The sequence below is a fragment of the Anser cygnoides genome, chromosome 13, assembly GCF_040182565.1.
Source record: "Anser cygnoides isolate HZ-2024a breed goose chromosome 13, Taihu_goose_T2T_genome, whole genome shotgun sequence".
Classification (NCBI taxonomy): Eukaryota; Metazoa; Chordata; class Aves; order Anseriformes; family Anatidae; genus Anser; species Anser cygnoides.
In genome coordinates, this window is record NC_089885.1 from 1,713,230 (window position 1) to 1,726,586 (window position 13,357).

The window sequence follows — 13,357 nt, forward strand, 5'->3', positions numbered from 1 at the left end:
CCAATTAATTGATGTCTAAGCTACAGCACCTTCAGTTACACTAAGAAAAAAATGCTACGACCCAGTTTCTGCAAAGTCAAGTATTATTTAGTTCTGTTAGCAATAAATCAGAATTTCAAGCATTCTAATGAGCAATTTACTATTTTACCTTAAAACTCAATGTTTAATTAGTTTCCACACTTTCTTTTGGAGCTCAGCCAGGTCACGGTGATGAATTTCTAGAGCAATTAATGGAAATACTTGCAATTAAAAGGGTAACAGTTGACTGCCTTAAATATTGTGTGACAGATTCTTATGCTGCATCAACCTCCCTCAATTTTCAGCTGTCACGGAGCTCAGAGTTTGTTGGATTAAAGCACAGCCACCATGCAAATCTTCCACCTTTCTAACCCAGTTCTTAGTGAAATTGTGCCCACTGTATTCCCAAACGTTATCACTTAGATCAGTTTGAACATTAGTAAAAACACTGACTTCATAGATTTGCCCTAGAATTTCGTTGCAGACTAAAAAAACAAAAACAAAACACCTGGCTTCAGATCTAAAATATATGCAATTAGTTTGTAACACGTTATTGGAAATATCATTTTTATTTATGTATGCATTGGCAAATCTAATAAATTAATTCTTTTACAAATTTATCTCCATACATGGGGGCTGCTGACTCCATTTTGGCTATACAGCCATTCACTTCTTCTGCTTGCCTTTCTGTTCTTTCTAATTTGAGGCATCGAAACCTTGTAGGAGAAAGACAGCAACAGAGGATCTTATTTTAAGCATACTATGATAGTATTGCAGTCATTCTAGACAATTAGACATTCTAGAGGAAGGCTTATTCTTCCAAGGAAGACATTGCCTTAGCACTGAAGTAACTCAGCAGGGAGGACTGATGACCCACTAAAAGGATTGAGGATACTCCCCACAGAGGAGCTGAAATCATCACAAAAAGAGCAAAAACTGAGTAACAGACTCTTTAGCCACACACAGCATTTTGCACTGAGTAGGATCTGCCCACAGTGGGAGCCTCAAAGGCAATAAATCTGCTCTTCCTGAATTGGGTATGAACCTCAGAGACTCTCAAGAGAAGTAAGTGGGATCTAGAATGAGGTCTTGCATTGAGAAAGTACATTCTTTTCCTTTGTACTATTTTAAGAAAAAAAATCTTGATATAAATAGGAAACCTACAGTTCATTATCTATTTTCTATGTTTGCTCCCAAGTCTTGCTTGCACACTTAAAAGATAAAACTATAATGCAAAAAATCATGCCTTCAATGGGTTCCTGCAAGGCCTTGCCAAACTACTACAGGAATGCAAAGCTGCCAATCTACAATCATTATATTCAGATCTGTGCACTCCTGGATCACCCAGCATAGATACATGATCCAAATCAAGCAAATTACAGCATTTCTATTGCATTAGTGAGGCGACACTGTCAGAATTTGTGCCACATTTATATTTGTATTTAGCACTGCCCCAGCACCAGGTCTGAAAGACGCACCACGGGGCTGTAAATTCCCAGTCCCCAGAAAAGACGCTAGAGGCTTACTCCAGTGTTAGTGGAGACTTCTCAAGCTGGACACTTGCTGGATTGCTTCATATTCCATGGACTTGAAACGATCAAGGGACTGTGCTTATACTTTGAAAAGGGGCTTGCAGCCAAATCACACAGACCTAAGCTCTGATAGTCAAGCTTATTAATGCAAGACAGATTACTTCTCCTTACAGAAGGTACAACAAAAATCTGTATGCCTTGACATCTCTAGAGGAGGCAGCTCTTACTCCTGGCTTGAGCTTCTGGGCATTATTATGATATAAAGAGTTAATAACAACAGAAAGGAACAAAGTGCAATGGGACTGATAACTAATGAATGTACATTTCTTTATACTAATGCAAATAATTACATGAGCACTTGAAACAGATCAACACCAGGTGCAAAACATAACATAAATAAGCTTTTAGTGGTTATACAATCATGAGCATGTTCTAGCTGCTTTCTTATGTTATTTCCATTATCACTATTATTCATTTCCTAAGACAGTATTTGCATGTGCTGCAGAGGGTATGTCACCAAAGCAAGGGCTGAATATGTAATGCACATTTTTCCTTACTATATGTATTTTCCAGATTACATACACTATGCCTTTTGTCATCCATTCGCACCAATTCGAAGAGTTCCTTGCTTTGCCTTCCCTTCAGGCAGGGGAAGTGCTGTTGTTTTTATAGCTCGTGCCAAAGCTTGGCAAGCTAGCAAAGCTGTTTGTATGCATGTTTGACAGTCTGTTTTCTCCCTGAGAAACACCAACTACATTGCGGAGATGGTGGTCTCTGCCAGCCTCAGACTCTTGACTTCCGGTCTGCGGGAGATTACATGTGATATTGGTAGTCATGCTTCACATTAAATTACGTTCAAGACCGAGTATTTGAACAACACAGCACATGGCTGTGAAAGTAAGATCTACCTGAATTAAACTAAGTAACTACTACCACTGCAGAAACCTGGTCATCTTGCAAAGTTAAAATAAATCTGACTTTCATTACGTTAGCTATCAAGTTGGTATGTATGCAAACTCTAGCTCTTGACAAATTACCTTTGGATCCAAGTATAACTCCAGCAGTAAAAAGACCAGGTACCACAGTAAAGCCATTAATTCTTAGAGTTACCTTTTTCAGAAGTTAACTACAGGGAGTGATACATTTTTATTTAGCAGACACAGAGGCTTAGCTTGCCTCTTCTTTTTCTCTGATACTTTTCTTTTATATAAGGTAAATATTATTTATACAAAGCCCTGTTTCCTACAACATACATACATCGTACTTTAAATATATAGATATTTCACCAAATAAGATTAAAGAAAATTTTCAAATCTCTCTCTCTCTCCCAAATCTCTTAAGAAGTAAGTAGGCATGTACTGAATTCCATTAAAACCTCAAAAGATTTCTTTTGAGTCATTCTTTCTGATTTTTCCAGTACATTTCTGGCTTTTGCTGTTTTCCCTTCACCCAAAGGGGCACAGATAGAGCTGTGGAATTGAACAGTGGGCCACCGCATTATTTATCACAGCATAAATCCATCTGTAAGATGCTCAGCTCTAGTTCCCATGTGTAGCACACAGGTACAAGACCCTACTCCATAGACCAATTAGAAGATGACACCAGACCTCTGTCTGAGATTTGGTTTCTGATCAAGGTATCAGTCCTTTCTTCAAAGTTTAGTCTTCTGGACTGATGTTTATATAAACAGAACATAACCACAGTATTTTTAAGGGTTGGTTGCTGACTAAGAGCATCAAAATCCATCTTTACAACTAAAGATGCGTTACTGGAGGCAGCTCAATCTCCCATAAAAACCAAAAACAACCCTCAAGGTATGATGAAGATACTGATACTACAGAAAAAGCAACAATTGCTTTGACTGTGGCCACCTGGCATTCCAGAAAAATTCTACCATCAGATACCCTGTATTGTGCATCACCTAAAATACCTCAACTACTGGTGGGGTGCCTAAGACCACTGGTGAACTGCTACAGTTTCAAGCAAAACCAAAGACTACCAGGTAAGTGGAGATTTAACCAGCTTGTTAGCAGCATCAGTATGCTTCACAACTGCAAAACTCCTACTTAAAGCTAGGAAGGGCTTCAGTGAGTCACCAGGAGAATCAAACTATAATGTCCCCTCATCCGGACCTAACACAAGCCTCTCGTCTGGAAACTGAGTACCAACACTGTCACTGCTGGTAGCGGCCACACTTCTTTACCTGGCATTCCTGAACATCCCACTTGACTTCTGTTTCCTTGATTGTTCCATCTTACTGCAAATCTCATCTGAAAAGATATTCTTTCCTGGTTGCTTGAACCTCCAGCATATTCACCCCTCTGCCATGACTTGATCCCTTTGGTATTTATGAGTTGCATTCTGCCACAAGCAGAGTTGTACACTGCTCTCACTGAGGTGATTTGGAGGCAGGCAAATATATCTGAAGGCAAAATCTGACCCTCTTTACATAATGTTTGGAGATAGAGCTTATACAATGGATGCCACCATACCTGTGTTTTATTGGATAGTCCTGTTTAATTCAAGGTTTCAGATGAAATTGTAACATAAGAGTGGACATATACTTTTTTGTTTACAGCATGCATTATGGATGTTAGTCTAGATGATAAATTTGGAGGAGTCTGTATTCAGTGGAGCTAAAGAGAATGGAGGATACCACATGAACAGCATGAAACTAAGCTTCTCCCTCAGTCAGCCAGCTGCAAGGGGGAGATGCTCAGGGCAGCTTGAAATGGTCAATCTCAAATACAGAAGGCTCTACCTGCAGTGCAGAGCTTTTCTTGGCTAATTTATTATGCTTCTTAGATAAAAAGTAATTATTAGGTATAAAACAGATCTCTTGCAGAAGAAGATAAATTAAAGACCTGTATCTTCCATCCTACCTATAATTTTCCTTCATAGAACAAAGACAAGAAAGGCTAATATGGCTTTATGCTGTCTAAGGGATTTTCTTTGTCCAGGGGCAGTTTCTGGTTACTTCAGGTTGCTGCTGTAATTGGAACAGTTGGGCTCTGTTTGGAACCAAAGCTTGGGGCTTTACCTCTGAATTAAATGAGCAGGTTGCTTATTTTGTTCATCACCTAAATAAAACCAACTGACGCTTCCAGATAAAGTAACTCAGTCCCTGCAACTCCGCAGCATACTAAGGTAAATATTCACAAATTTATAAGCATTTCTTTTTCTTCAGAACTCACTTTGTAAACTGGATTAACCCGCCATCTGCTACAAACCCAATGATCTAATTTAATTTATTCTTATCTACCTTCTGTGTAAGCACAGCTTGTCAACTCCTGTGCTACATGTTTGGCAGAATATGAATAAGAGGCTTGGCTCCAGTGCAAAACAGACTCTCAGTAGTGAGGAGATGTTAGAAAAGTCCTGTGCAGTTAAGTACTTATCAACCCCCAAGACGAACTTCAGAGGACAAAAATCCTACAAATGTGAAGTCTCTCCAAATTGCTGACCTCTACTAAAGACTTCTGTTTAGCTTTCTGTGCTGTTTCCAGTTATTTTGGAAAATCTCAGTAGATCATCCCCCTGAAGCCTACCCCGCAGAAGAGCTGTAGTACAAACTATCTCAGCAGCTGACTACTCTTTCTGCACCTGCTCTGACGAAGTGCCAGAGAAATATTTATTTTCTCTAGCTGCTAGCAGGTTCAGTTTATAAAACTGGATTTCGCTGTGGCATGAAGCCCACGGTGCACAAAGTTCTTCAGTTGCAGCTGGGCACTGTAAAGGTGAATTGGTATAAAAATACCCGAATACAACTAAGAGTCAGAATCGAGGTTCTGATCTTGACCTACAAAAAGGGAGTTCTTTTGCACGTTCATTTTGTAAATAAAATGCTAACGTCATTCTGCTCTAAGCAAATCTGAAATTTTGAGACCGTTAACATTTAATTCAGCATAAGAATCCTTGTTTCATTTTTATTTTTTTATTTGTGTTGAGGCACTACATTATTCTGGACCATCTACATATCCTTTCACAAGGTAAGGATTTTTCCACATAGTTGTTATATCTGTCTCAGCTCAGGAATTCTCCTCTATCTCAAGCAGTCTTCTCTTTATACACAACATATTTTTATACCTGAGAGCAAAAATAACCACCCCCCCTCTCCTGCAGTCCTCCTACTCAGACATATAATGACCAGCCTGGTTTCACTTTTCATTACTAAGCCATCCGTTAGCCTTAGGAACAAACAAAACCTAATCTCAGACAATAGTACAATGCTGTCAGACTTCCCCCTCAGCGTACTTAAAGACCTGTGACAATATCAAGCTCATCAAAAGGACCCAGGCTCCCAGAGAACAGAGGCCATGGTTTCCAGCTGTGAAACCCTGATGGACCTGTCTCACCGAGAGCAATCTCAGTGATGAGCTCAGCAGCATTACAAAGAGTTGCACATCTGCGTCATGGCTTTTACTTAGACCTGAACCATTTAGCAATGTGTACCATACCATGATACTTTTCAGTGTGAAATCAGCATATAACCCCTTCAGCCTTTCCCACATAATTTCTAGTTCTCAGAGTTAAGGATTTATATTTTTCCTACTGTTTTATATTGAATAAAGCTATGTAACCGATATTATAAATCTATGCTGTGAGATACATACATCCCCTAAATTTGGCCTAGCCTTTCCCAGTGCTGAAGCCATCACTCTTCTGCCTTGGACAGTGCAAGAAATGGTAGGTCACAATGGAAAACAGCAGTGAGGTTTTAATTTCTTCACCCTCAGTATGAATATAATTTAAAACCCAACACCCATCTCCAGTGCATACTCAGAAATAGAGATAATATCACAAAGGATAGGGACAACTTCACTTTCATACTTGAGAATTCATTTGTGTATAAAATAGTCATTTTGTAGTCAGGCATGGTTACACCTAAGAACATGGCATCCGATTTTCAGAGGCACAGAACATTTGCATCTCCCGCTGAAATCAATAAGAACCATAGGAGTTCAGCACCTTTAATCAATAGGACCAGTGATTTGCAAGTTCAAATCAGCAGCTGATAAAAAAGTAAGCTATCATGGAGAAAAATCCTACTTACTAATGAGCTAAAAATGACTGACTAGATGAGCAGTCACATCATCAAACACTGTGTTGTTTTTTTTTAAAGAAAATGGCATGGTATGAAAACTGCAAAAAAATATTGTATTTCTTATTTTATCTCTTGTATTTGCCTTGTATACTTTTAAATTTCGGTTGAATTTCTTCTTTAATTATTGATACCTTCCTAGGCTTTTATTACAATGAGATTAAAAAAAAAGAGAATATTTAGTACACCACTCCACAACGGTAACCTATTTTATACTGTTTATACTAACACAGACCAATAATAGATGAACAGAGAGACAGAAGTATTGACTGCATTGAATCAAACAGATATGGTCTCATATTTTGTGAGATAATTAGGAATCTACGTTATAGACTTGACTATAGCCTACAGTTTGCTAGTCCTCATTTTACTTACCAGATTTGAACGCTATTTCAAAAGTACTTCCTAGTACTGTTAAAGAAATTTCACTTTTCGTTTCCACACTGCCCCTTTGCAAGGTGTCATCTCCATAAATATATGTGAGCCTAGACTAGAGACATGTATCCATCTCAGTCCTTTGAAACGCCTCATGCCAGAGAAATACACATCAACAAACAGCCAGAATTTATCTGCTTCTGTTTTACGATCAAAATAGAAAACCTTTAAGGCAGCTTATGTAATATGAATATGAAATACTTATGTATTTCAATAATTTTCCCTATAGTAGTCAGATTTTTTTTCCAATATGAGCACTGATTTGCAGATTTGCATAAATCTTTAAAACACACACAGCTCGTATGCCCCCAGACACAGCGAGTGCTAGCAGGCAGACTGCCCATTCCACATTTCCATTGCACGAGTAGATAACTTGTTTTCCCTAGTCAGTCTTTCACTCCAGTGGCAATTTCACTCTGCCTTAATCCAGTGCTCTGCTGGCTTCAGAAAGCCCTGGATGGGCTCCTGGGAGCCACAGGTGAAGCTGCCACAGTGCCTGGACACACCGAGGACGTGCCCCAGCATCCCCCTCCTGCTGGGTGACACAGCCCTCACCTGCCTTACTGACCTCTTTGTGGGAAAAGTTGAGCAATGGGCCCCAGGTTGGCATGAATGCATTAAAGTTGTCAACATATATGAAAGTATAGAAGAAATATAAAAGCATATATGCTTTTATTTAATAGAAGATAATTCAAGACATTTATGGTGAGGAGACCAAGCACATGCACTATGAAATGAGCATTTCTTGTAGTAACTACTATAACTCTAAAACCTATTCACAGAAATTACTCTTACTGAAGTGAAAATGTGTTTTACTTGATAAACTAAATATTATGACTACAGATTTTCAATAAATCAGCTGTTATACAACCATTTATGAAGTTCTGTAATTTCCTTACTGTCCATGTAGTAGTCAGATTTATTTCAGCATGTAGCAAATAATAAACATGCTGATTATAGAACAAAAATGGAAACAGATTTTTTTTAAACTGACTATTACTTCAAAGGAGAGAAAATACAGAAGTATGTGTTCTCAAGTAAAAGCTTCTCTACTGAGTCTTGCTGATAACAGCGAAAGGCTAAAAAATAAAATAACAAAAATATTTTGATACTTCACCTTTTGACTGAAAAGAAATCACAGCTTGGAGCACTTTGGTGCAGGTTTCAGTTCATCACAAATACAAGACTACTTGCAAATTTTTGATCTGGAATAAGGACTGGATTTCCAGGACTTTGTGAATGCTCTAACTTGAGGCTGAGATCTGGATTTATTTTTGACAGTATCAAGTTATTTGTTGCATCTAGCAGCAGTGCGAGATATTTTAGAAAGTGCATTTAAGTTACCAGGTAAGGGGAAGAAAAATCTTAAATTTTGATCTATGTTCAATTGGCCAAAAATCACAGATCATTATTGTTTAATGCAGACTATAACATAAAATGTAATGTTGAAAACAACTCTGCCTTTACAAACTTGCCCTTATTCTTCCCGTAACAATGATGGAGTTGATCCCAGGTAAGTCTGCCCCTGGGATTATTATGAGTTCTGTTTTACAACTTAGACCCAAGTCTGTAGTATTGCTCAGACCTAACTCCCTTTGTCATTAAGGAAGCCCTCCTGGAGGGAGGAATGAGGGGTCAGACCCAGTGGAAGCATGGTGAGCAAAGTAATTGCTGGAGTGAATTTTAACCTCGGTGTTACATACAGTTTGATTTTGTATATTCAGCTACTCTCATTTGAAACATTCACATTTAAATTCTGGACATGGAAAAATATGCAAAATATGAAACCCTACAGAGCAACCAAACTTTGAAAATAGTTTATATTCTGTTCTTCATACCTAACAAAATTGAAGGAATTAAGGTACCTGACTCATAAGAATGGACCATGAACACAATTAAGTATTGCACCAATCAGAACTGGAACAGAAGATATTTAATTTGCGAGAAGCTAGCTAATACCTGCATTTGCAGAAAAACTTAGTAAACTGAATAATTTCTGGGGCAAATAAGGGCAAATAACTGCATCTTAGAAAATCTTTTAAATTAGAATTTCCGGTTCAGATATTTAGATTATGCTATTAAAAAACCCCAAACACTAGAACTACCAATAATTTGTAAAATTCAAAAGTACATTAATTTTACCTAGTTCTGCCTAAATCAAGAAAACACGTTATACTTTTATGTTACCAAGTTAAGAGAAATACAGACGTGTCTACAAGAAGTTCATATAGAGCTTTTTAAATTAGTGATATGGAGCACCTGCAGCTTTCTCAGGCTGATGACATATAGCAGAACATCTCAAAAAGTTACAATTTTTTCAGTGGCAGGCAATCTAAGCAGGCAATGCTTCATCCAGGTAAAATTGAAATGGCGTGGGTGGGACATATACGTATCAAACAGATGAGGCTGCAAAAATTATATAGCCAGTCCTAACTGAGGGCATATGCTCACCAGCTGTTATGTAAATCTGCAATTAATGTAGCTTAATAGATCCTCAGGTGCTATCTAATAATCATACACCAGAAATGATCAAATCTGCTTTCCCATCTGCATTAGATCACGATGTCAGGAAAAAAAACCCTCCTGATGAGCATCTCACTGAGAATAACAAGAACTTTGTCACTATGGGACAAAAAGTACAGTGGGAAATATAAGTGACTGGAATTTTCATAATTTTAATCATAAAGATGTTTATTCAGGGAATACAGAAAACCAATGGTTGCTTTTCTGTTTGGAGGTATACCTCAGTATCTCCATACCAGTTTTACCAAGTATGACCTTCCATGTAAGCCCAGAGTTATTCCCACCCAAGTTATAAGGTGTTGGACAGATACTTTGGCTCCTGCTCATCTGAAAATTGGCAACTAAATCAACAGAGTGTGTGTGTGAAAAAATGCATCACATTAGCAAAAATTCATTAGATTTTCACGTTTATAGAAGCCACAGCCACACTCTAAAATTCAACAAAATTAAAGTTCCATAATATTTTCAATTCAGATAGAAATTAATGTTCAGCCAAAATGCCATATAGTAAGTCAAAAAGATTTGCTCTTCCACGTACTATTTTAATCACAGTGACTGCAAGCCCACCTTCAATATATCTACCTTCCAAAAAAAGAAAAGGAAGGAGTTTCTAGCTATTGTGATAAATCCTGGCAACCTATCATGATAACAAAATTGCAAATTTACTTACCAAAAATGAGCTTGAAATTAAGTTAATGCACTTCAATCTACGTAACATTTTTCTGAAACATAAATTCAATACAGGGACAGCAAAATATATTGTAGAAAATGTGGCTTAAAATGCTACATAATTTTAGAGCTAGTTGCAAGTCTATCCAATGAAATGCATATTAAAGGGAAAACAGGAAAGATTTAAACTGTGACCAGATTGAAGAAATGAAATAAGGTAGCCAAACAAAAGACAACGTAAAGTTACCAATATTTTTTCAGCATAATTATATAAGAGCAACAATGTTGTAAGCCTTGATATGAAAATCAGATGTTTAATTTAAGAAAAATATCACAGCAATTAAAATCAGTAGGAGTCCTCTATTAGTATAAACATATCATCTTGAATAATATTTCTTTCTCTAGTAGACAGTAGTGAGGTTAACACAGTAGAAAGTTATTGAGAGCTCCACATTGTATTCAACCTCTGGCCAACATAGCATTTCGCTTGCCAGAATTTACAAAGGACCCACTGGCAAACACCACTGGTAAATCACAACGTGTGTTAGTGTAAAAACAAGCATGACAACAGAGCAGAAAAGGTAACAATTCAGCGTAGAAAAGAAACAGAGGCTTACCGATAACATAGGCTAGCAACAATGCCAGTGTAACTGTAATGGCAGTAGCACTCAAAGCAGTGCACTTCCAGTTGCAACACCTGTAAGGTTTGTTAAAAGTGAAGGCAGGTCTGGAAAATGTACTTCTAGGAAGAGGCCTAGGAGGTGGAGAGTAAACAGTATTGGATGTTAAAGGGTAGTTCTGACTGGCTGCACTGAAGATAGCTGAAGACCCCGATCCATGTTTAAATAGGAAATGCCTACGAAAAGAAGACAAAGAACCACATTGTAAAAACCAGTTTGCACTGTAAGAAGTGAAAGGAACTATTAAGCATTGCATGATAAATATTGCATGCAGCATATGGAAAATATAAAAGACAGGAAAAGGTATATTTGAACATCCTCTGTCCTAGAAGTATAACTTTCAGTGAAACAACACAAACGCATCCTAACGTCCCGCCCAGGATGTCCAGCAGCACGGAGGACTTGGCTTTTGGCAGCACCGTGCCCAGGGCTCCTCCAGGACCCGCAGCCCTGTGCACCTCATCAAGGCTGTGAGCGATGGGGGGACTTTGGCCAGCAGCACCCACCCTGCCCACAAACACAGCCAGGGGTGTTCATCTCACCAGGAGGACACAAAACATGCAATGCCACCACCTCTTTGAGTATTTGTTTTTTACTGCAGAATCTCTCCAGAGAACAGTGATCCAAAAAATAAAAAAAAAAAAAAAGGAGACTACTTAGTAGAAAGTCAAAGCTAAATTTGAAGGATTTTAGTTAATGTATAGGCAAGTACAATTTCTTTAGTATTCTTAATTGAGCTATTTTGTGAGCAGTTTTTCTTCAAATATTTTTGCTTACTATGGTGACTCTCATCATACCAAGAAAGAATTCATTTGGGGAGCTATTTCAGCATGGGCTGCAGAACTCATTGACTTCAAGGAAACAAAGCGAACATCTCCATTAGCACAAAAATAAGGCACAGAACGTGCCTTGCAGTACAGGCACTGGTGCAGAAACACAGAGTGGTTAACTGTAGGAAGATGGACGATATTTAGGACTGACAAGTGCTCCCCAAGAGGATTAGGGAAAAATATTTAACTTTAAACAATAATTTACAACATCGTGTGCTCAGAAATTGTGGCAGAAAGAGACACATCCAGGACTGATCACACCAAACATTCTTTTGAAAACCAGTATTTTTTTGGCCCCTCTTTCTTTTATGTAAGTGGTCAAACTTCTTGAGCATGCTCTTTTCTGACAGATGTGCATCTAGATCTCCTGCCGTCTAGATCTAAGCCTCTCTGGGAGCCTGTTAGCTCACTTCTCTGCCTCAACCCATGAGGTCAGAGGTGAGAAGTGAAGGGGCAGAGGCTCTACACAGCTGGCAAGAACAGCCCTGGCCATAGAGCTGCCACTGGAGTATTGCTTCCGCCTGAATCTCCCCAGCCTTTCTGTTTAACCAAGTAGCTCTGACTCAGAAAGGCATTTCCTAGAGAACAGAATTCAGCTCCCTGGAGCTTTGCTGTGGAAGCGAGACGCTGCTGCGAAACAGCGACCCATTTGCAGGTCAGGTGTTTTGAGCTGAGCCCCGTTCTTGCGAGCTCCAGGCTGAGTAAGAGCATCTGGGGCTGCTGCTGCTGGTTCCTGTACAACCCATATCCCCATTCCTCCATCAGCAGAGGAACGTGGAGGTGCTCTGTGGTCCTGGGCAAGCACCACCATGCCATATGTGCTGGGGCTGCCAGGAAACATATGTGGATCAATCAATCCACGCTGGTCGAATTTCTCTGCTGCATTCACAGTGGGATGTACACAGGATCAAACATTTAAGAGTATGAAACGTGATTACACTGTGACATTTGACTTTAAGAATATTGTAAATACATGTTCCTGGAAAGGTAATTGCCAAAAAGGTGTAATGAGTATGATATTATGTATTTCCATTAGAATATTTTAAAAGAAAGGTTACAGTTCTCCAAAATGCCAGATTATAGAAAATAAAAAGGTATTACAGGGCAGTTTTATCTTTTAAAAGGCCTTTTATTCAGGCAGTTGCATAAAAAAGAAAGTAAACGAGAACAGTGGTAAGCTTGCTGTTCACAGTGCCTACATATCAGGATTGTTCTGATGAACCACGAGAAGGAAATTTTGCGTTACCTGTGCTGAGTATACTAGTTATTCCTGCTTCATACTTCTTGCACAAGGAAACAGCATTCAGTCAAAAAAAAGAGGACAACTGCACTTGGCTGAGTATAGCACCCTGCAGTTATATTAGGCTCATTCTAATTTCCTCTCCTTTTTCTATAGCTGTAGATACATATATCATGACCCTTATTTAATAGATGGCAATGCTCTGAACAAAGTAATGTTACCTATAAACATTTGAGTTCAAAAATGCTAAATTCTAATACAGGAACATAATAAACTCCAGTGAAATACCCTGTCTACAGGACTGTATAATTCTGTTTCACTCCTATCAG

The 13,357-nt window shown here is 38.5% G+C and overlaps 1 protein-coding gene across 18 annotated transcripts in view; it reads right to left on the reverse strand.

Annotated features, from left to right (window-relative positions):
• TENM1 (teneurin transmembrane protein 1) overlaps nt 1–13,357 on the reverse strand; it is an 848,278-nt gene that overhangs the window by 134,751 nt on the left and 700,170 nt on the right. For all 18 annotated transcript variants that reach the window (XM_048070576.2, XM_067005240.1, XM_067005241.1 and 15 more), the window contains one exon: nt 10,896–11,134. In XM_048070576.2, coding sequence (XP_047926533.1) covers nt 10,896–11,134 — 239 coding nt within the window. The remainder of the gene's footprint in view (nt 1–10,895; nt 11,135–13,357) is intronic.